The sequence below is a fragment of the Ictidomys tridecemlineatus genome, chromosome 4 (assembly GCF_052094955.1).
Source record: "Ictidomys tridecemlineatus isolate mIctTri1 chromosome 4, mIctTri1.hap1, whole genome shotgun sequence".
Taxonomy (NCBI): Eukaryota; Metazoa; Chordata; class Mammalia; order Rodentia; family Sciuridae; genus Ictidomys; species Ictidomys tridecemlineatus.
In genome coordinates, this window is record NC_135480.1 from 30,516,444 (window position 1) to 30,541,314 (window position 24,871).

The 24,871-nt window shown below is 37.9% G+C and overlaps 1 protein-coding gene and 1 long non-coding RNA gene across 4 annotated transcripts in view; one reads left to right on the top strand and one right to left on the bottom strand.

Annotated features, from left to right (window-relative positions):
- Caprin1 (cell cycle associated protein 1) overlaps nt 1–24,244 on the bottom strand; it is a 40,080-nt gene extending 15,836 nt beyond the window's left edge. The window contains exons 1-9 of one of the 2 annotated variants that reach the window (XM_005327422.4): nt 24,062–24,243; nt 23,328–23,543; nt 8,850–8,912; nt 8,660–8,746; nt 6,222–6,460; nt 6,043–6,125; nt 2,376–2,513; nt 788–840; nt 618–707 (exon numbers count right to left, since the gene is read on the bottom strand). In XM_005327422.4, the coding sequence (XP_005327479.1) occupies nt 618–707; nt 788–840; nt 2,376–2,513; nt 6,043–6,125; nt 6,222–6,460; nt 8,660–8,746; nt 8,850–8,912; nt 23,328–23,543 (969 nt within the window). In that variant the 5' untranslated portion in view covers nt 24,062–24,243. Of the gene's footprint in view, nt 1–617; nt 708–787; nt 841–2,375; nt 2,514–6,042; nt 6,126–6,221; nt 6,461–8,659; nt 8,747–8,849; nt 8,913–23,327; nt 23,544–24,061 lie in introns of both variants that reach the window. The other variant, XM_078046253.1, reaches the window with a different exon arrangement.
- The window catches only part of LOC120889985 (uncharacterized), a 53,283-nt gene continuing 51,948 nt past the window's right edge, over nt 23,537–24,871 (top strand). For both annotated transcript variants that reach the window (XR_013437630.1, XR_013437631.1), the window contains exon 1: nt 23,537–23,997. This is a non-coding gene — a long non-coding RNA (uncharacterized LOC120889985). The remainder of the gene's footprint in view (nt 23,998–24,871) is intronic.

Here is a 24,871-nt window from a genome sequence, read left to right on the forward strand (position 1 = left end):
AACCAGTAAGGTTTTTTTGTTTTTGTTTTTTTAAATCTCTTATAGTAACAAGGCACACCAAGGAGGAAATTCAAGTATAAGTACTAAGTTAGCTTTTCCTCTAACTTATGCCAGGATAAGTTCTCTATTCTGAGAGCAGAGAGAAGAAATACGAAGAGGGCCAATGAACTACAGATGAGGACCTGAAAAAAATGTTTAATGAGATGAGAGAAAAGACCAAGAAACATGAGGAAATCCAAAGCCTGGTGACCAAAACAGCATTAGGGCGAAGAAGTCCTCCAAAAAACACCCCATCTTATTCCCAAAGAGGTGGATTCTTTTGAAGATACCAATATGGGAGATCAGATTTTAACAGATCAATCTGAAGTAAGAGACCCTAATTCTCTACTTTTGACAGATTAACTCATAACTTTGTATAAACAAACAATTTTTTATAATCAATCAGTAAGCAACAATTCTAGTACATACACACAGGAATAAATGAGTGATCTTTAATAGTCTTGTATAATGAATTTGTTATTATAATAAAATGCTGAAAAAAATCTTAGTTGGTCCTCAGGAGAGAAAAAAATTACTGAAGACAAAAACAATCACCTTGTAATACAGAAAATTCTTACCTCAACCGTTTCAACTGTCCACTCATCTACCACCTGCTCCTTTTCACCACTGCTGAACTGTGTTTCTGCCATAAATTGTCTATTTACATACTGCAAAGTAAAGTAAATGTTTGAGATGTCGGTTTGACACACAGAAAGGTAAAGGTAGCATAAAAAGAAAAAATTCATACCTCTGTTGATTCAACTTCACTCTGTTCAGTGTATTCTTCTGCTGGCTCAGGTTCTAAAAGGTTAAAACATGATAAAAAAGAGGATTTTAAATTCAATGAAAATAGTTTAATACTATAATGGTGGATTCTTATCTTTTCAAACTTATAGAATACACAATGCCAAGAGTGAACTCTAATGCTCAATTGGATTTTGGGTGACATGCCAAAGTCAGCCTATCAATTGTAACAAATGTACCACTCTGGTGTATGGGTAGAATTAAGTGGAAAATCTCCATAATCTCTGTTCAATGTTCCTGTGAAACTAAATTGCTCTAAAAAATATTCCAGATTTTAAAATGATACCAAAAAACCAACAATTCTTATTTACAGTCCAAATAAGAGTTCAACATCTCAATCTTTTAAGGTCCTATATTTCACCATTTTTATAGTAACCTATTTAGAAAATTTTCTTTCCCTTTATTGCAAAATAAATTACTTTAGTATTAGTAAAGATTATTCTACATGGTGTATAATGTAAATACGGAGCTAGCACATTAAATTCCTCTTCTATTCTCTTAAGTATAAAGCAGCATACAAATTAAGATCTTATTCTCCATTTTAACATATTTTGTAGGAAAAATAAAACACTGCCCTATATAGTTGATTTGCTACTATCAGCTTCAACAATGTTCTTCTGGTTTCAACTTTATAACTAACACTTGTACAATGATATCCATGAACTTGGTACTTCATACACTTTGCATATTACATTTTAAATGGAGAACCCGAGGTATAAACAGCTTCAATAACTTGTCCAAAGTTCTGTATCTGGTAGGCACTGAAGCAGAGATTTGAACCCAAATAGTCTTGATTCTAGAACTCATGCTTTTACTATTACAAAATTTATGCTCTGACAATGTCCAATGTACTCATAATTTTACTCATTTTAAAAGTAGTCACAGTATCTAACATAATTTAAAATATTCTATTAGGTATTAAAAACCACTTAGAAAAGACCGCGTCACTGACACATTAATAGTTCAAAATTAAGATACCAAAAAATTAAAAAAAAAACTTGCATTATTCACCCTATAGACAGGTATGATAAATAGCAGTAAATCTGACACATCAGACAAAATTCTATTTCAAAACCCTACCAAGAAGTGGCCTTCACCCAAACTCCTGCCCATCAATTCTGTAGTAAGAGAACTACCAGTTTGTAACTGTGATGATCAAAATCATAAAACAAATTATGGAGTGAATATTTCAAGGAAGGACTTTATTGTTCGTTTTTTCTCTGAGAGGGAGTTACTCTTGGTATACTTTTAACATTTTGTCACACTTAAAAGTTTCTTTCGGGACTGGGAACGCGGCTTAGTGGTAGAGTGCTTGCCTAACACATGTGAGGCACTGGGTTCAATCTTCAGCACCACATAAAAATAAGTGAAATAAAGGCATTTTGTCCACCAACAACTTTAAAAGAAATTTTAAAGTTTCTTTAAAAATTTGTTTTTATGTATATTATAACTAAATAAGTAGAAAACTTGTAGCAAAACAAAGTAAAATTCAGAACTCTAAATCAGAAGTTCATATCTACCTAGGTACTCACCAGCTTCGGCTACCTGATCTTCCACTATAGGTGCAGAGGCTGCCTCTTCCTCTTCACACAGCCCATTCTGGTGGTTGTGGGTGCTATCAAAGTAGTTTGACTGAAAAACACGCTCAACAATTTCCTTTAGAGCTTTATCTAAAAAAAGAATGTGAATTAGAAAGTTAAGAGTATCAGATGAGCAATGATTCAACATTCTACAAATACTGTGAGAAGAAAAACACCTACATGTGTCACAAAAACATGTATAAGATTATAAATTTCACTGAGAACAGAAAGGTATTACAGAGTGATAAAGAAGAACCTATTTAAGCTTTGTGTCCAAAAAGAAAAAAAAAAAAAACAGTAAAATTACATCATGAGAAGTAATACACACAGGCATAAAAGATTGGATCTAGTCAGACCACACAAGGTTTTCATGTTATAACTGCTACTAAAGCTGAGAGATGAGAAAAGGTACACAAAGTGTTTCAAGGCAGAGGAAAGAGCATTTATACAGTCCTATGCAAAGAAGAGTGCCAAATTCAAGCAAAGAAAAGGATCACTGTGACTCAAGCACAAGGAATAAAAAAAAGCATAGTAGTAAAGATGATGCTGGAGAAGACTGGATAAAGGCCACATTGTGAATGCCCTAAAAGTAAAGGAAAAATGCATGTAAAATATATTAAAGCAAGGTCTTTGAAAGATTTTCAAGGGGAGGAAAGGAAGTAGATTCAGTTAAGCAACTGTATTATATAAAAAGACATAAAAGTAGAAGAAAAAGAGAGAAGTAGATAAACTCAAAAGGCAAACAAAAAGAGTCTATATAGTATTCTAGGATATTGGAAAAGTAAGGAGCTAGGAAGGTATACACAAAATTATTCTGGATTTCCTCGCCTTGTATTATAAATCTGTATATAATAAAGCCATTCCCTGATTGGTCACTGTACAGAAAAGTAAACATATTTGTTATGAAAGTTTTATAAAAGTAATCCTAATAAAACTATTTCCAGGGTCTAGGGTTGATAACCCCTGGTAAAGCGCTTGCCTAGCATGTATGAAGGGTTTCACTCTCAGCACCACATTTAAATCTTAAAAAGGTCCATCAACAACTAAAAAAACTATTAAAGACAAAAACAAAAACTATTATCAGCCAGGTACAGTACATGCCTGTAATCAAAAAACAAACTACAAACTTAGAAATTTAATCCTTATTATTACACACAATAAGGCTCAAGAAAATTTGATGAGTCTTGATGTATTGGTACAACTACTTTTTTAATAAAGCCAACAATTTATCAAATCTCCTCCAATGATAAATTAAATCCACATTTGTAACGAAATTTAAAAAGCCAAAGAGCTGTATAAAGAAACACATGTAGGGTGCTGGGGATATGGCTCAAGCGGTAGCGCGCTCGCCTGGCATGCGTGCGGCCTGGGTTCGATCCTCAGCACCACATACCAACAAAGATGTTGCGTCCGCCGAGAACTAAAAAATAAATATTAAAAATTCTCTCTCTCTCTCCTCTCTCATTCTCTTAAAAAAAAAGAAACACATGTAATAAAAGCTAACAAATCAAGAAAATGATTTCTTACATGAAAAGACAGAAATGCATTGCACTTCATATTTTCTTAAAGCAAATATATTTAAAATCTTGCTAATTAAATCACAGTTTTGCCAGGCTGGGGTTTCGGCTCAGCAGTAGAGCACTCACCTAGCATGTGCGAGGCCCTGGGTTCAATCCTCAGCACCACATAAAAATAAATAAAATATATTGCATCCAATTAAAAAATAAATATTTAAAATTTTTTTTAAAAAATTCATAATTTTGCCAATGAAAGCAAATAATCCAAGTCAATTCTAATAGCTAAGAAACAATGTATAAATATACATGTTTGCCTTAGTATGTTCAAAAATGTAATCCCCTAATTCAATCTTCTAAACAGCAAAGACAAAATTCCATTCTAAACCAGGCACCGTGGCACACACCTATAATCTCAGGAACTCAGGAAGCTTAAGCAGGAGGATTCTAAGTTCAAGGTCAGCTATATCAACTCGGTGAGTCCCTGCCTCAACATTTTTTAAAAAGCCAGATGCAATGGTGTTCACCTGTAATGCCAGCAGCTCAGAAGGCTGAGGCAGGAGGCTCATGAGTCAAAGCCAGCCTCAGTAACATAGCAAGGCCATCTAGAAACAAAATATAAAAAGTACTGGGGATGTGGCTCAGTGCTTAAGCATTCCTGGGTTCAACCCCAGATATCAAAAATAAAAACTTTTTAAAATAAACCTGGGATGAAGTTCAGGGGTATAATGCCCCCTTGTTTCAATCCCTAGTACCTGCCCCTACCACAAAAAAAAAAGAAAGAAAGAAAATCACCCCGATTTACCATAGTTAAAACTTGATTTAGTGAGATAGTAAAACTTCAACAACCTTTTGAAAAACAATCTCTCACTGCATATTTGAGGTATAATGTGTCCAATTAATAGCAGTGTAAGAACTAAAGAGTAAAAGCTAAAGCAATGACCATGGGTAAAATGTGTAAGATGAAATGTTCTCACAAAATTTCAGCCATAAGGAAAACCAGTCCCTACGTAACACCAACAACTTTGGAAAGTCAATCTGATATAAATCTAGTTCAAGCACAATTAAAGTTATATGTAAAACCATGTCAAGTGACTTGGATATAGCACAATGGTTAAAGAGCTTGCCTAGCTAAAATGTGCAAGGGCTTGTGTTAGACACCTAGTGCAATGGCTTAGAAGTATCTCCCAATGATCCATGGTAAAGGCTTGGTTGCCAGCCTGTGGTGCTATAAGATGGGAACCATCAAGAGAAAAGTCTGGGGCTGGGGTTGTAGCTCAGCAGTCCAGTGCCTGCCCAGCATGTGTAAAGCACTGGGTTCTATCCTCAGCACCACATAAAAAAAAATAAAATTTTTAAAAAATATAGTAATAAATAAATAAATAAGGGTTAAAAAAAAAAGAAGGGACAAAATCTAGTGGAAGGAAGTTAGGTCATTGGGGATGTACTCTTAAAGGAAATATTGGTACCCTATGGCCCTCCTGGCTATCTGCTTCCCAACTGTGTTGAAGTGAGCAAGTTTGTTCCACCACAGGTTCCCCATAATGTTGGCCTTGCCACAGTCCCAAACCAACAGAGCCAGCTAATCATGTACCAAAATCTCTGAAATTATCTCCTTCCTACTACCTCAGGAATTATGTCATAGTAACAAAAAGTTGATTAACATCCAGCACCACAAAAAAACACAAAACCATGTAAGTTAGGGCTTCTATTTTTATAGACTATCACAAGTGGTTTTTTGGATTTGTTGGGGTACTAGGGACTAAACTTCAAGATACTTTCCCACTGAACTATGGCCCCAGTCCTTTTAATTACTTATTTTCAGAGAAGATCTCCTTAAGTTGATGAGGTTGGCCTTGAACCTGCGTTTCTCCTGCCTCATCCTTCTAAGTGGCAGGAATTATAGGCCTGTGCAATAGTGCCCAGCGGTCACTAGTTCTGACTTATACAAAACACATATCACAAACACGCCCAAAAAGGATGCAAAAAGGAAATATAAAAGTAAACAGTAGATGAATGCAACTTATGCACTTCTAAATTTTAAACATTACTGTTAAGAAGAAAAATTCTTAAGTTAGAAAATTGACATTATTTTTAATACTTACAGGTTGTTCCACATACAGATTTTTCCTTCCCTTCCAGCAAGTCCCACAAATGAATGGAGGCATGTTCATATTGCTCGTTCAGCCTTATAATAAAAATAATAATTAAACAGCTAATTAATTACCTTTCAGTTATTAACAACTGAATACTCAGAAGTTTCTATTATCAAATAGGACTATACCTTAAACTCATGTCCCGTTCAGGGTCTACTAACTTGTAGAATTCATCCAACAATGACAATTCCTCTTCAGATAATATTGGTACTCCATTCAACCCTTGTTTCAAGTCTGTTCGCACTTCATCATCTCCCAATTTATCCAAAACATACTGTAGCTCAAGAACAGTTTTTAAACGTTTCTGTTCAGCTTCTTCTCTCATTAGCTGTTCCCGGCGTGCTGTCTTCTTTATTGTTTTCTGAATCTGTAAGAGAATATGAAACTATGAGACACCAAAATTACAGCTTTTAAGTACCTTCCACTAACTTACAAGAAATATTTCTCTCTTCCTTTTTAATGTTTAGCATCAGTTTGGGGATACAAAAAGGTTAGTCTTTTGAAGTCACTGCAGTGTTTTCCTTTCCACCTTTCTCCTTTCTCAAACTTCACAAGAACCAACTAACCCAAATTAAAAAAAAAAAAAAAAAAAAAGCCAGGCACAAGGGTGCACACCTGTAATTCAAACAGCTTGGGAAGCTAAGCCAGGAGCATCTCAAATTCAAAGCCAGCCTCAGCAACTTAGCAAGGCCCTAAGCAACTCAGGCAGATCCCGTCCCAAAATTTTTTTAAAAAAATGGGATGTGGCTCAGGGGGGTTGATCACCCCTGGATTCAATCCCCAGTACAATTAAAAAAGGGCAGAGGGCATATGAAATCTATATTAAAGGGAGAAATGGAAGAGGCCTTGGAGAAATGATAAAGGTTACAACAAGACAAATACATAAATGGTAGCAGAGTGGACAAATGAGACATTACCAATAAATGGAAAGTAAATGAATAATATATATGAACAGATAAGTTAGGATAGACAAGAAAGCTTTCAAGGAGAAAGTGACACCCATTAAAATAAATGGGTATTTCAATCTTAGGAGGGGCAGTTTAATGTCTCTTTTAGGTAGCTAGAGATAGAAAACACAAAGAGGCAAGAATATGAAAGGAAGAAAAAAAAAGAAGTAATAAAGATAGCACAAGTAGGGAATAAGTTGAAAAACAGAAAAGGTAGGCTAGAGCCAGGTTTAAGTTCTTGAATATTAAATAAATTTACTGCCAATGAAGTTAAAGGTTCAGACAAAAGTTCTGTTAAAATAAAAGCAAAGAATACAGATATTATAATTTATTCAGTGACAGTGGTTTCAGAAATGTTGTATTCTAAGTGGAACACACCCCTACCTGGAACTACTGTAGTCTCCAAAAGTTCGTGTGTTGGAAATTTAATCTCCTCAATACAAAGATTAAATTTTGGAAGATTAAAAGCTAATCAATGGATAAATGCTGCTGTTAAAAGGGATTATTGAAGTGGGTTCACCCTCCAGCCTTTCCACCTCCACCACATAAAAGGATACAGCAAAGAGGTCCTCACCAGAGGCTGGTGCTTTGGTCTTGGACTACCCAGCCTCCCAAACTATGAGAAATAAATTTTCATTTTTTATGAATTACCCAGTCTATGGTGTTATTGAAGCACTAAACAAACTAAGACATTACATTTTGGGGCAAATCATCAAAATTTTTTCCTTCATCAAATAAAATAAGATAGCATTAAGTGCTTAAAATATTAGTTATGAATCAAATACTCTTCTAGGCACAATCCTATGAACAGGGACTACTACTATCACCACTTTATAGATTAGAAAACTGATGTATTATGATGGCCTTTCTTCCCTGTCTTCTGGTTCTATTTCTCTGGAACACCTTAATTAATACAGGAACAGTAACTCATCCAAAGTCATACAACAAGTGGTAGAATCAGATTTAACCTAGGCAATCTGTTTCCTGAATCAGATCTCCTAATCCTTGCATTGTATTACTTCTCAAGTAGTAGACCGTCATTTTATCAAATCAGAGATAACTTTATTTTATTTACTTGTTTTTATGTGGCGCTGAGGATTGAACCCAGTAACTCGCATGTACGAGGCGAGCATTCTGCCTCTGAGCCACAACTCCAGCCTCACCAATGAGATTTTTAAGGTAACTATTTTATGACTTTTGTCCTATCTCAAAACTTAGTTCTTTTAAAAGACATCTTTCAGGTGTTACAACAAAATACACAAAATTGGAAGGTATCTTAGATACAACTGGATCCTCTGGGCCTGGTGGCACGCAACTGCAATCCCAGTGACTCGGGAGGCTAAGGCAGAAAGAGACCAGCCTCTGCAATTTAGTGAGGCCCTAGGCAATTTAGTAAGACTCTGTCTCAAAATAAAACAAAAAAAAAGGAATGAGGATATGACTCAGTGGTTAAGCAGCCCTGGGTTGAATCTCTAGTACCAAAAAAGATATAACCGAATCCAATCTTCTCACCTCGTAGAGAGCTTATAAATATAATGGAAGAATTAAAATCCAGAAGACAAATTTTTCCACTAACCCTATTTTTAGCATTTCATAAACATATATTATCGTTTACATACATCTTGACTTAATGCCATGAAACTTCTCTGTAGTTCTTTTGCAAACTCCAAATTATTTGTGACTTCCTGGTATTTTGAGACAGCATCCTAAAATGACAAAAACAGAACCCAACTTTACTAGAATCATGAGAACTGCAAAATTCTTCAAAATAGTAAGCATAAAATCTTTAATAAAATATAACATCTTTACCAGCTGATCTTGATTAAGCCTTTCCCCTTTATTCATTCGTTCCTGGTAATCATCAAGCTTCCCCTATTAAAAACAAAAAAATTACATTTCACAAAGTATATACCAGCTTAAGTTAAAACTGATAAAACCAAGCAGTCTTCAAAGTTTTTCTCAAATTTTGCTGTTAGTATGCCTGAGATATACTACAGATTAAGTAACATATTAAACAGTACATTTAATATTGAACTAAAAAATAAATTTAAATAATCACCATTGCTGAATGATATCAAATACCTGTAAATCAATGAAACAACATCGGTTATCTTTCAGGGTACTCAAAAAAGTGGTAGATAGGCCAGGCATATGGTTCCTAATCACAAAGGAGAGAGTCACAATTTGGTGAGGATTCCGTTTCCACCCAATAAGCATATCTGACATTTATAGTGTTAAATTTTTGTGGCCTCCCTTCCCTTCTCTGCTCCTTCAAAGGATCCTTATGAATACATAGAACAAAGAGGGTATCTTCCTGAATAAATCCATGGGCAAATTGTCTTTGATACACTCTACGCATCTTTGAACAACATGAGACATTTTGAAGTTACTATTTTCGCCTATGGGCAGTATACCAATCAACAACTTTGCTAGTAATTAAAGATGAAGGTAAAAAAATGATCTTCTGGTTTAAGATGACCACTATTTACTAAGTTGAAAATTTTGAAGGTTTTCCAAACTACTACTATTAGACAAGATCCTAAAGAAAAGGATACTTAGGTAATATAAGAGTCAAGAATTCAGTTAGGGTTGGAAGATAGGAAATAAAACAAATCTAAACTAAGAGGAAAAATAACCATAATAAATTTTGAAGATATATAGCTACTTACCAATAGTAACACTAACTAAAAAACCAAACATAAAGCAACATTTTGATAAGGAGGCTTCAGAAACCAGGTTAAAAGCAATAGAAATTTTTTTGGTTTTGTTTTTGTTAGGTTAAATAATCCATTTTCTTTGTACCAGAAACAAATCAACTTGCATAACCACCCTATCCTTAACTTAAAGGTATCACAATTAGTCACACTGAGTGTAAATAAAACCAAGATAATTATTAAAACATTAAAAGTTACGGAAAGTATGCAATTTTATTTAGTTGAACTACTTCACACTATCAGCTAAAGAGGTATAAAATTCAAGTCTACTTGTTGAAAAATAGTTTACACTGATCTGGTGAGCATAACCCCAATTGCAAAAGATGTGCTCAAATACCTTAGAACACTCTAAGGGGCAACAAAAACAGCCCATTCCTTTTTAGAAAGAACAGGCTATTTTTCTTTTTCCCTGGAACTACAGATTTAACCCAGGGCACTTTTCCACTGTGTCACATCCCCAGTCCTTTGCTGAGAGTCTCACAAAGTTGTTGTGGGTCTCACTAAGTCACTGAGGCTGGCCTCAAACTTGTGATCCTCCTGCCTCAGTCTCTGAAGTTTCTGGGATTAACAGGCATGCACTGCTGTTGGCAGCATCTGTTTTTCTTTTTAGGAACAAGAAACTAAACAAGCTCTGCTTTTAATTTATGACTCAAGATATTCCAAAATAAAAGAGTTATAGTCAAGAATCCTAAATTTAGAAATGTACAGATAATAGCCAGGTGTGATGACACACTCCCACAATCCCAGTGACTACAATCCCAGTGACTTGGGAAACTGAGGCAGAAGGACTACAAGTTCAAGGTTAGCAGTGGCAATATGACCCTATCTCAAAATACAAAATTTATAAGAGTTAGGGATGTAGCTCAGTGGTAAAGTACCTATGAGTTCAATATCCATTACCTAAACAAATACAGATAAATAGAAGATTTGCAAACAGAAGGGCCTAAAATTCAGTGCTAATTTATAGCAAAAATTCTGAACTAAACAAAGTACAATGGGGCAGAAGGTAGGGCGTGCTAGTGACACTGCATTTATTATTTTCTTCATTTATTATCTTCCTTTTTTCCTATTAGTATATATTTTTAAAGAAATTTGTTAAATCTAGAAATAAAACAGTATACTATATATTTCTCACAGAGTAGTTTTGTTTTGTACTCTTTTAAATATTCTGCAATGAACATACAATAAAAATGATTATAATTACATGCAATTTGAAAGATAAGATGGACAGATTTCAGGATATTGTTAGGACTTTCAAGAGCTATGACTAGGATAGTAGGATAAGCTATCAATAGCAAAAAAGCTTCAATTTTTCGCACAATAACAAATTTAATATTCAGCCTACCTGAGAGCTATGACAGATTACATTTTCCCAAAATAGCTACAACATCTGCAGGCCCATATGTGATTTATAATGTGACCTTGGTATTCCCCCATTAAGAACTAGAACAATTCCCCTGCTACTGTACCTTTATGGGCTCAAACCAGTACAGTATAAGTGATCCTGTCTGACTTTCAAGGCCAAGCCATAAAAGCTATGCATCTCTGCCTTGTTTACTGGTCACTATATCACTTGTATTTGGAGCCCTTGGCCATTATACAAGAAATCCAATAACCCTGAGGTTGCCATGCTAAAAATGAAGCAAGCCCTGAAGGGAGGTCTCATTTAAAAGCTCTGGTCAGCAATACCGTGTTCAAGTCACCCCAGGCCAGACATTCAACATGAGTAAAAAAGTCAGTCTTTCTTCCTCAGGCAATATAGAACAAAGACATCAACCCTGTTGTGTGCCCAGTCTGAATCCCTGAGAGATAGGCAGAAATCTGTGAGCATAATAAAATGTATGGTCTTAAGACCTTAAATTCTGGATTAGTCTGTTACAAGGTAATAACTGGAACAAGGTTAAAAGAAAAATGAAAAGTAGCCACCAATGAAACTCTAGCTTCCTGGTACACAAACATCTGTACAAACATCTGTAAAGAAATATTGTCAATGCAAACTATGTAAAAGAAGCAAGGCCAAAATGGTACATGCCTATAATCCCAGCTACTAAGGAGGCTGAGGCAGAAGGATTGCAAGTCTGAGGCTAGTTTGGGCAATTCAGCAAGACACTCTCAAAATTTTTAAATTTCTAAAACAGTTGGGAATGTAGCTCAGCGGCTGGGCACAACCAGCTTCAATCCCCAACGTTACCAAACAAAAAATAAAAAGAACTCTGCACTGCCAAAGCAAAGACGTATTTTACTAAACTCACATAAATTTTATATTATTGTTAACATGTTTTTTGCTTTCCAATCCATAACAATTTGAAAGCTGAAATTCTTGAAGTGAGAAGGATGTCTACAACCACAACAAATAAGTTAACTATGATGAAAGAAGTATGTCAAGTCATAACTGAACAATCTCAAAAATCTCTAACATAGGATTCCCAAAAAGCACACCACACTTCCTTATACTTAGTTGAATTTCCCAATCAAAAAATGCAGTAATCCCAGCATGCAAGTAATCCCAGAGGCTGGGGAGCTGAGGAAGGAGAATCCTGAGTTCAAAGCGAGTCTCAGCAAAAGTGAGGCGCTAATCAACTCAGTGAGACCCTGTCTCTAAATAAAATATAAAACAAAGTCGGGGATGTGGCCCAGTGACCAAGTGTCCCCAAGTTCAATCCCTAGTACTCGCCAACCCCCGCTAAAAAAAAAAAAAAAAAAAAAAAAAAAAGCAGTAAGCTAAAGGAATGCAGCTATACTTTCTAATAACAATAGTTTCATCATAGCATTACAAAAGTTCTCTGTTAACAATTATTATCTATCCCTTGAACCTTGCTCACACTTCAGAAAAGTAGGTTTCTAAGCCTGGCCAAAATACTAAGAAATGCACTCACTGAAGAAGTGACCAAAACTCAATAACAAAACAACTGAATCACACACACACACACACACAAAAACTGTTTTAAAGGACACTAGTTTTTTTCTTTACCAGTATAATGTAGGATCTCTCTCCACTGTTTAATATATAATCAGATCTTTCACAGCAAAGACTCTATGCTGGTCTATCAATGATTCTGATAATTCTCAAACCGGCAACGTGAGCATCAACCGGGAAACTGTTAGCAATTCAATATCTCAGGCACTACCCTAAATCTACTGAATTAAGACCCAGCAACCTGTTTTACCAAACTCTTACTGGGTGACTGTGCATACCTAATTTTGAGAAACACTCACATAAGTCAAAAACATTATAATTCTCTTATAATAGCAAATCCAATAGTACTGAGAAGTAAGAAACTATTTTGAATCACTCATATAGTACTCTGCCAGGTAGAGTGATACACACCTGTAATCCCAATGACTCAGGAGGCTGAAGCAGGAGAATCTCAAGTTTGAGGCCAGCCTCAACAATTTAGCAACGCCTTAATTTGGTAAGACCCTATCTCAATATAAAAAGGACTGGTGATGTGGCTCCGTGGTTTAGTGCCCCTGGGTCCAATCCTTAATATCAAAAAAAGAGATAAAATTTGTGGCCTTAGAAACCAGCACAAGGCAAGTTCAGCTTTAGGGGCTGGGGATGTGGCTCAAGCGGTAGCGCGCTCGGGTTCGATCCTCATCACCACATACAAACAAAGATGTTGTGAACGCCAAAAACTAAGAAATAAATATTTTTAAAAATTCTCTCTCAAAAAAAAAAGTTCAGCTCTAAAGAATTCAGAAAACTTGTGGGGCATAATGGTACACCTTGTAATCCCAGCAACTCAGGAGGCTAAGGCAGATGACCACAAATTCAAGGCCAGCCTGAGCAACTTAGTGAGGCCCTAAGTAACTCAGCAACACCCTACCTCAAAATAAAACATAAAAAAGGGCTGGGAATGTGGCTCAAGGTAAAGTGTCCCTTCATTAAATTTCCAGTAGCATAAATAAATAAATAAATTGAAAACTTGACTGGTGATTTCCAGTCAGCTTATAAATCTAGTTAACACCTGCATAAGATTCACTTGTGATCTGTTACTACACTGTATCCCTAAGTGGTACTTTTATCATATCTTTTCACTGTGAATTAACCCCAGAAAAAATACTTTATGATTAAATTCAGTGATGTGAAAATTTGCACTAGAAACAAAAAGCTTCTTTAGGACAATCAATTCATCCAATTTCTGCTTTGCAAAACAGGAAGTTTTAGGTGATAAGGGAAAGGATATAGCATTGCACTGTGGGTCCAAATACAACAAGTTGCCTCATCTTAGAAAGAGGAGACTACTCGGAAACAATATCATTATTATGGCCTTTTAATTCCTATTGTTATGGACTATTCAAGTACTTACACAAAGCCCAATTAGAAAATCTTTCCATTTGGATTTAAAATTTGTAGTATAAACAAGTCAACATAAAAGGACTTGCTTGTTACACTGACAGGTCCAACACTAACAACAAAAACAGGGGTAAGATAGGAGAAAACAATTCCAGACAAACACAGCTTTGTTCTTTCCCAGGTTAGAACTTGTCTGCCTAAAATGGTGATAAAGACAAATTGATCAACTACTCATATCAAATACATAAAATGAACATTAAGCATTTTTTTTCTGGAGAATTTTTCTCCAGCTATTTTCCTAGCATAAGATTGCTTCTTCAGGGGCTGGGGATGTGGCTCAAGTGGTAGCGCTCTCGCCTCACATATGTGAGGCACTGGGTTCGATCCTCAGCACCACATAAAAATAAATAAGTGAAATAAAGGCATGCTGTCCATCTACAACTAAAACATAAATATTAAAAAAAAAAAGACTTGCTTCTTCAGAAATGTTGCACACACCTGTAATCCCAGCAGCTTGGAAGGCCAAGGCAGGAGAATCAGGAATTCAAAGCCAGCCTCGGCAAAAAGCAAGGTACTAAGCAAACCATTGAGATCCTGTCTCTAAACAAAATGCAATATAGGGCTGGGTATGTGGCTCAGTGGTCGAGTGCCCCTGAGTTCAATCCCAGTAACTCCATCCTGGCCAAAAATTGATTTATAGCATCACCTGGGCAAGATAAAAATCAAATCATCTCCCAGATTACCAAGTCTCTGAAAAGGAATCATGAAACAGAGATGTGACTACATTCATGTCAAAAGGCTTTAGAGTCATGTGGTACTAAGAAATAATTACCCCACTACCTAGTCCCACTGTAAATTTTGATTCACTAAGTTACACTCAAATTTAAACTATCAGGCAGCTAACCCTATGGAGGGCTGGGGTGGGAAGGGGTGTCTACTATCAATCCTATTTCACCTTATCCTAAACTGAAAGAGTAGTTAAATAACTTGCCTAAGGTCACAGAAAAACCTTTTGTGCTTCAGTACCCCTCCCTGGATTCCAGCTGTTGCCACACTTTTTTCCTCCTTTCCCTTCACAAATTAGATTATGTTGCTGAATCACAGTACATCTCAATCTTCCGGTCTTCCCTGAGCTTTTCATCGTCAAACTTTCATTACTGAATGGGTTTTTCAAACAGTACTGCAAGATGGATATCCAAGACAGATGTCCTTCCAAGCTTTGCCCCTTTACTATTATATCCAACAAATTCCATAAACGAATGGGATATTTTTAAATTATACATTCAAAAAAATGGGGAGATGAGAGAACTCAAAAATAAATAAATAAATATTCTTCAACTAGGTAACCGTAGTCATAAGATTGATAGGAAACAAATAAAATCTGAAAAAAACTAATCTTGTTATCCAGGGAAGCCATGTAACTCCTGTTCTTGATTAAGGAGAACTCTAAACTAGGACACAATAATTAAAAATTAAGTCTAAAATAAAAAAGGAAGACCACCTAGATATACTTTAATGTATTCAGGTAAAATAGCTTCTAGAATACAGAAAAACAAATGCAGACAATGAAAGATAAAGATCTTTTCCTCAACATTCCAAAATCTTGATTGGCTTTTCCAGATATTATTTCAAGTCATCAATGCCTGCAGACCCCACTCTTCACCTAGAGAAACATCAGTTCTGACTTTGCTCAAGTTTAGCAGACAAGTTGAGTTCTGCTGTCCATTCACTTTCCCCAAATTAAAATGAGACTCAGTAACTATAAAATTCATGAGACAAGATAATAAGTAAAAGTTCCATCAGCTTTTAAAACAACAGAAGAGAAACATACACAGCAATTCATAGAAGATCCATTAACAACTATTTTCAAATGCTGGAAGCATACTCACATAGTACCGTGTCTGCTATTCCAGAATACAGGAAAGAATATTTAAGATTGGTGGGGGTGAATATAATTCTTAAAGTCAACAACTTAAGAAACTCCAAATTTTAAACAGACTCAGAAATTAGCCTTTACCAGGCCCTAGAAAACTAGTTAAAGCAGAGAATAAATGAACATCTGTCAGGAATGACAGATATCTGAACACCGAGAACAGTTAAAGAACGCTAAATTAGATGTCATCTAAGAACTCATTACAGGATAATTTTTCAAGCAGGTTAAAAGTATTCAGGAGTTTAAAAAAAGATAGCTAAGTGTGTTGGTGCACTCCTGCAATCTCAGGAAATCGGGAGGCTAAGTAAGGCAGGAGGATCACAAATTCCCAGGCAGCCTGTGAGACCCTTTCTCAAAAAAACATATGAAGATATAAATATAAAAATATAAAGAGTTCTAGTATCAGGTTGGGAATGTGGCTCAAGTGGTAGGATGCTCGCCTGGCATGCATGAGTGAGGCACTGGGTTCAATCCTCAGCACCACATAAAGATATTGTGTCCACCTTAAAAAAAATTATATGTTCTAGTATCACCTATTTTGAATAAATATCTTAAAAAGTCACGGGGCAGGGTGGCACAGGCCTATAATCCCAGCAGTTTGGCTAGGGAGGCCAAGTTTAAATCTGGCCTCAGCAACTCAGCAAGGCCCTGAGCAACTTAGCAAATTTCTGTCTCTCAATAAAACAAAATTAAAAAAAAAATGGCTGGGGACATGGCCTAATGGTTAAGCACCTCTGGATTCAACCCCAGGTACCAAAAAAAAAAACCACTTTAAGAAAAATCTAAAGCTTGGATTTGGCATATAGCTCAGTGGTAAAGTATACTGCCCAGCACAAACAAGGCCCTGGGTTCAATTCCCAGCACCACACACACACACAAAAAAAGGTCTAAAGCTTGTAAACTTGAAAAAACAAATTATTACAGTGTCAAAGGATACCTTTTGAATTATTAGTTGCTTTAACCAAGCTACTCATGAGGATTTCACATAGGTTATTTATACACATTCCTTGAGAGTTCAATGCAAAAAGATGTGAATCTTAATTCGAAATGGAGACCAGGAGGGGTTTTTTAGTGATTAAAGTACATAACAGGGGCTGGGATGTGGCTCAAGCAGTAGCATGCTCGCCTGGCATGCATGCAGCCTGGGTTCGATCCTCAGCATCACATACAAAGATGTTGTGTCTGCAAAAACTAAAAAAAAAAATAAATATTAAAATTCTTTTTAAAAAAAAGTACATAACAATTAATTCTATGTTTAAATAACAGTATTGGCTGAAATGCAAAAATATCTAACTTATGACAGTTCTAATGTGAAGGCATTATCTTTGTTTCTCCTAAATGACTATTCCCAAATTTTGCTTATTTTCCAGAGTATTTTACTTGCTGCCCACCTGAAACAATAAAAATTCCATTTTAACTTAAAAAAAAAAAAAAATCACTGCAAGTAAATAACTGTACAAAAAGCATTTTTATCCTCATGGATTAATCAATTTTAATGGATTTTCCCTCCCATCTTAGGAGTTTTGTTAATGAAGCTACACATATCTCTTCGTAATGACAATCTAACTTCGTAATGACAATCTAGCATATATGTGCAACAAAGCACTGGGTCTGACACACAATGGAATACAAAAATTGATAATCTCTGGCCTCAATTAGCTTACCACCAATTAGAAAAACATCAAGGTTAAGAACATAAAGCAGTAAAAAATGTCAAGGACGTGACGGGTAGAGACAATAGGTAGTAAAAGTTATTAAAGGAAACTGACTACTTTAATTGAGCTTAGTCAAAAAGCTCACCTTCCTCTTTCCTCGGGAAGTATGAATTTTGAACTCTACCCAATAAAGGTCTCTTTCTATCCGTGGTTTTTACACTCATATTTCTATCTAACAATATCATTAGTAGAAAAAAATTTTAAAATGAGCTCAAGCCAAACAATTTTCAGTTCTAACTTTGGCTGAACTTCCCTTCTGACCCTTCTCTCTTCTCCAATGTATATCATTTACTTCCCCCAGGGTGGGGAAAAAAGAGAGAGAAGAACCACTTACTAGAAGATTTCTAGGAACTTGGAACACAAGAATTGAGGTGGAAAGGTTGTCACACCTGCTATTTCTCTTCACTGGTAATGCTTTCCCAAAATTTTTCTGGTTTACAATATAGCAGGCGCTTTAGTGGAAACTGGCAAATGTACATTTGGGGCTTACCTACTCAAGAAGAAAAACTTCACAATTTAAGCTTTAAAAGTTAATTTCAACTAATAAGAAAAAATAAATGCTTTTTTATAAAGTTAAATATCTGGGGCTGGAGATGTGGCTCAAGCGCTTGCCTGGCATGCATGCGGCCTGGGTTCGATCCTCAGCACCACATACCAACAAGGATGTTGTGTCCGCCGAGAACTAAAAATAAGTAAATATTTTTTAAAAAAATAAATAAATAATAATAAAAAGTTAAGTATCATCACAACAATAGCTGATACACCAGACTTCACCATACTGAAGTTCTCAGAACCCCATTATGTGGACAACCTAGAAAGTTCAGCAATAAGATATTACTAAAGATCAAAATAGTACTAATCTTCACATAGCCCTAATAAAGATCAAAACATTTGAAAATGAAAAGCATTTTTCTTCCTCATTGAGCCTGTCAAAACGAAGAAATTCTAATTTAAAGGATTTGAAGCAAAAGGTCTTACTTGGTTCTACACAACAATTAAACACTAAGAATTACACTAATATTGTAGAATGCTACAAATTCTAATTACCCCCATAAAGCATTACAAGAGACATTGGAAATCACCCATTCCAACCTGGGTCTTTTTATATAAACATCTCTATTTCCTCTTCTATAAAATTAACTGTGGCTAAATTCTAGGGTGTTTTTCAGCTCCTTTAAAAAAAGATTCTATAACAATGTGGTTTAATCTTTTATAAGTAAACATGCTTTTTTAAAATATGAAATAGTACTAATCTTCACATAGCCCTAAGAAATTACTTAAAATTATGGTAAATTGTAGCTCAATCTGTAAATCACACAAAATATATTCGAATATTTGCCACAAAGAATGCTAAAGTAAAATATTTTGGCCAGGTTAAAAAAAAAAAAACAATCCATTCCATTATAATACTTGATTCTGTGCTCACCTCTGAAAGAGACAGACCTATATTATCATAGAAATTCAGTTTAACCTTTTAAAATACTTCCTTGATACATACACATGTGGAGAGAAAGAGAAATATTAAGCAATATAACTTTTTTTCCTGTGGCAAGGTGAATGCAAAACAAAGTAATCTTGTCCTCAAATTAAGCATTACAGCCTTTTTTTTCCTGAGACAAGGTGAATGCAAAACAAAGTAACCTTGCCTTCTGCATTGCAGAGGAATAGCTCTTGCAACCAATGGAGAAGCTGATACATTGGAGATCCTAAATGTCAAGAAAATTCAGATGTTAGCCCCAAAAAAGATTTTACTTATAAAATAGTTAAGGATGGGCTTACTCCAAAATACTTAAAATAAATCCTGTACAACAGCTGCATCAAAAATTTTAAGTAGAGGCACAGGGCAATGTTCTAAAAAGTATCCTCAAACTCACATTCTTTTTTACATAAACAATATTAACTACAAAGACATAAAGTACCTAAAGACTTTAGGGAGCAGTATAAAAACACTACTTTTTGGCATCAGTTTTGGTTACATATTGGTTAGAGGTTTTTGTTTTTTTTTTTAAGCAAGAGAACACTGGTTAATTTTTCATCTACCAAAGTCACTAGAGTATAAATCTATTATATTTACAGAGTATAACATTTAAATGTCATCTACTCACACATCCCTTATTCTACTTCAAAATTGATTTCATCTTATAATATCAAGTGAATTTTCTTTTCAGTTAACATTAGGACTTGGTTTCAAAACACCATCTTGCATAGCCTAAGGCCCAATTCTGTACAAATGAACTGATGATGAAAACCAGGTAGTAAATCACTCAATCCAATATTACTGTATTTTATAATCAGTTAAAAAATTTGTGAATCAAGTTTTACATTTGATTCTCTTTATCACAACTGTATTTTTTCTCTTCCTTAACATTCCTGTACTTTTTATTAGCCCAAATTAAAAAAACACCAAGCCATTTTCTTGCATTATGTAATAGGATCATATTTCATCAACGTTAAGCATGCATTTTCACTGAACAGATGCTTAGCTTTCCTCTAAAGGCTCAAATAATTAGAAAATGTGTAACTTTTTTTCAAATGAAATACACTCATTTCAACTCTCTTTTTTAAAGTGATACTATATCATCTATTAGTCATTTCTGTTTAACATACTTGATTTTACAATCCAGTATTTTGGCCCAGAAGGTTCCAGTGTTGACTGGTAAGAATGAGATACAGTTCAAACACAAGTTGCAATTAAATTGACTAAAAAAATAATAATAATCCAGTTGAAAAGAAGAGTTTTTCCAAAAAGGAATTCAAAACCGATTTGTAAGGCAAATCCTCTATTTTGCATTAGAAATAGGGCTCACTTCTGAAAAAAAGTTATTAAATCCTCTCACACAGCAATCATTTAGTTAAAAAATAAAATAAAAACCATGTGTTTAAATTAGGAGAAAGCCTTGAGTTTCTCACGAAGTAAAATACATCAGTATAAGTAAAAAATATAAGTACTGGTACCTCAACTATTTAACAAGTAGGTAAGTCTGTGACTTATCAAGAAGTCTCACCAAAGGGCTAGGGTTGTGGCTCAGTGGTGCCTCCCAAGTGCGGGGGCCCTGGGTTTGATCCTCATAAAATGAATAAAGATATTGTGTCCAACTACAACTAAAAAATAAGTATTTTTTTTAAAAGAAAAGTCTAACCAAACTGTAACTTGATCTTTCCACCTCTATTTAGCACCCCAAAACACAGAGACAGAAACTGAGATACTAAATATGTTAATTTTGTCCAGTTTGTTGAATCTCCATCATTATAAGGCAATCTTTCAGTACTATTTGCCCTGTCAGTAATCTCTATAATTAAAATTATTAAATACATTTCTTTCTCTGCCATCATTTAGGGAAAAAGGATGCCAATGTATAGTAATTAATACACAACTATACACCAGTGATCATTTGATTCAAGTTCTCTTGAGGGCTTATAAATTAGCTTTCTGGTACTTTTTCAGATAAACTAAACACTAGTATCCAAAAGTCACCTTATTAATAGATTGGCTGCTAATCAGTATATGACTTTATATGAATGCCTTTGAAGAATATACATTTCTATATTTAAAATATTACACCATTAATATTCCCATTCTAAAAGAAAATAAGACAATTCCTGGAAATTCTGAAAGTTAAGCCATTCAAGCATCAGCCAGATTAACAGAAATGTTTACTGAATTAAAAGGATTTTAAAGGTTGGGGTTATAACTCAGTTGGTAGAGCACTTGCCTAGCACGTGTGAGGCACTGAGTTCTATCCTCAGTACCACATAAAAATAAACGAAGGTATTGTGTTCATCTACTATAAAATATTTTTTTTAAAGAGAATTTAAAAAGATACCCTAGTTAGTCTCAATTTCAAAATAGGGTAGCAAAAGCTAAACCACAAGGCAAGACTCAGAAGATAGTTACCTTAGGTAAGCTTACTCTCTTCCACCTTTATAGTTACTTAAAATACTTTTTACCTCATTAATACATAAATCTAGTATTCCAATTACTTATATATTAAGACATATTTGTATACCAAAACAATAATCAAAAGAACTAGATTTCAAGATTTAGTCTCTCTCAATTTCAAATAAAGTCCAGGAAATTCAAGTAAAATCCCCAACCTTCAACATTGAAGGAAATGAGACAGAAGAATATCAAAGCTTACTATTTGTTTTAAAACTCTCCCCAAAATGTAAAACGAATCAGTAAATAAACAATTAAAATAACTGAGACCTAAATATCGCCATTTTTTTCCAATTTACTTCCCATAGCCCAAATTTGAGCCAAACATTATCAACACCTGAAGTAACAGCCAGGTGGCTGGCTAAATATGCATTTTAATGTGATTTCTTTACAATTCGAGATGTTACACTAAATGCACTAAAAACAGGCAATTAGAAGCTATCAAAGCAAAGTTATATTTTACTTTTTAAGGTAAAAGGCAAGTTAGTACAATAATCAGATGTAATCACCCCATTTTTTGTATTACCTATTTGTGTCACCCTTTCCACTGCTAATCTTACTGAAAAGTTGAATTACTCTGTGAAGATCCTTTCTCTACCTAGCTCTACACACACATACACACACACACACACACACACAAACACACACACAGTTGATACAGTCCTGCGCTGAAAGCATAAAACAAAAGGCCGACTTGAAGACACATCTCACCGTTATGGCCTAGAATAGTTAAATAATTAAATTTTTTAAATTGTGGGTGTGGCTCGATTTTTTGGAGGGGGGCGAGGGAGGCCAGTCCGGGCGGCTGCTGGTCTCTGCCCTCCCCCTCTGCTTTCGCTTTGTGCTCACAATGCAGCTCCTGTACAGCGCTTCCCTCTCCCCGCAGCCGCCGCCATGTTAGACACTCTCTCCATGTGCCCGGAGACCTAGCGACCGTCTCAAGTCCACCCTTGGCCCACCCCCGGCGAATCTCAATCATTGCAGTCCCCCTGCCCCTTTAAGAGTCCCCCAGGGGCAAAAAGTCGTAGCAAAAAATCATCTCGCGACAGTCCTGGGTCTGAGGCTCCGGGGGCACCTACACAATTGAAACAAAGAGGGAGACGCAGGGGAGCCCCCCAGAGGGGGGCGGAGGACCGCAAATCCAGGACCCACTCCACCTGGGCCCGACGGCAGAGCGACCCTACTCGAGGCTCTAAACACACTTCGCTGCCGGGGAAGCACAGGGGCCACTCAGGCCTCGAGGAGCCGGTAACGGAGCGGACAAACCCCATGGCAAGGGGACGCAGGCCACCCAACTCCACGAGGCAGTCGGTTGAGCCCGAGTCTCCCACCCGGCCCGCTCCATTTCTTCCCCACTGGCCCCATCAAAGACGCCCGGCCTCGGTGAGAGAGAGGTCCTGGCTGCAGGCCCCCGCCCTTGGCATCCCACCCCCGCAGGCCAAGAGGCCAGACCCACAGCCGGAGGACTAAAGAGGCCTGGGGCAGCGCGAGTCCGCATCAGGTGACAGGCACCTCCCCTAGGAGCCCGTTTTGCGGGCATCGAGCGCCGGTTCACCGTGGAGACGCGACGTGGGGGCCGCGGGACCTGGTGAAGCGCCAGACATGGGAGGAAGTCAAAGCTACAGCTGCAGGGTCGGGGGGCGCCGGTCCCGGACGCCGCAAGCCCTCCCTCTCCCGCCAACTCCTAGCACCTTTTTCTTCTCCAGGTTCCGAAGTTTCTTGTCGATCACCCCGAGAATCTGCTTCATGGCCTCGGTCTGGACAGCGCCGGTGCCGGTTGCTGGGTGCTGAGAAGCCGGCGCAGCTGCTCCGGCCCCCGCCGCCGCCTCACTCCCGGAGGAACCCGACGGCGGTGGCGGTCCAGACGACTTGCTGCCGCTTCCGCTGTGGCTGGTGGCCGAGGGCATCTTTAGACCGAGAGGAGAGAGAAGAAAAAGCGGGAGGAAGGACAAGAGCGGCGAGTCAGGAGACGGACGGAGCGAGACGCGGGACAAAACGCGCAGCCGGCGGGAGCTTGCGCGAGTGGTGGGGGAGGGGGCGGCGCGCGCCGCCGGCAGGAAGAGAGCGCGGGCGCGCGCGCGACCCGCCAGCGGGGCGCCCGGCCGCCCCGCCCCTCCCCCGCGCGAGCCCAGGCTCGGCCCGCCCGCCCCGGGGCACCGTACTCGGGCCGGGGGCGGGGCCTCCCAGCGCGGCCGCCAACGGCCAGTACAACGGTCCCACCGGGGCGGGCCAGGACTCGTCGCCTTCCGAGGGAGGGGAGAGAGAGGTCAGGGCCAGGGGTGGAGAAGGGAACTGAAAATGGCTGGAGGAGTGGGGAGGACTTGAGGACAAGCCCCTCGCGATGCTCCGGCCGGTCCGGAGGTAAAGGACAGTCGGGTGCAGCGGCCCTCTTCCCCTTCAGCGCCTTGGTCCGGGTGGCGCTCACCGTGCGCGCGCGGAGCCGCTGGAGATCCCGAGTGGGCAGCTGAGGGGGCGAGGGTGGCGCTGCGTTCCGAGGAGTGTCGTGCGCTCCGTGGGCGCAGGCAGCTTCGCCCTGTCCCCTTCGCACCGAGAGCCGCTCCTAGTGAGGCGAGCGCCGGCAGCGGGAGGGACTTAGCCAGCCAGCCCTCGGGGCGCGGGGGGCGGGAGAAGCGGGGCGCGGGGGCCTTCGCGGCCGTCGGGCTGCCCGGCGCGAATGCCTGCCGGGAAGCGCCCGTCCTGCCCCCTCCCCGCACGGTCTAAGCCCTTGAGCCGGGGGCCGCCCACATGGAGCAGGTCGGAACGGACCTCGGAGTCCGGAGTAGCGGTGTGTTTGAGTTTTGAGCAAAATCGAAGCTGGGGTCCTTCAGGCGAAGTCGCTTGGCGTCCAAACGGGGACAATAGGTGTCAAGCATCTGCTGTGGAGCTGGCGACTGCCCCAGGAAGATCCCTTATTTGGTGGGGGTGGGAGCAAAGGGGGTACGTGGGGTGGGTGGATGGTGCATTCCCTATTTCTAGAATTCCTTTTGTAATGCAGAGCGAGTAAATTTCCTCACCCCTAGAGGTCTTTTGAAAAAAAGGACAATTCGCTTCTTCCCCACAAAACAATCACCCAGTGACCCTGGAGTTCTCTGTAGAATGCGTGGGGAATGAGTGTGGTTGGTGGCTTTTGAAGTCTTGAAACTATGGGCTCAAGTTAAAAATCATTTTCGGCCGCTTTGAGCTGACATGTGTCTCATAAGCCTAAGTATTATGAATTATTAGGCATTTCGTTTGT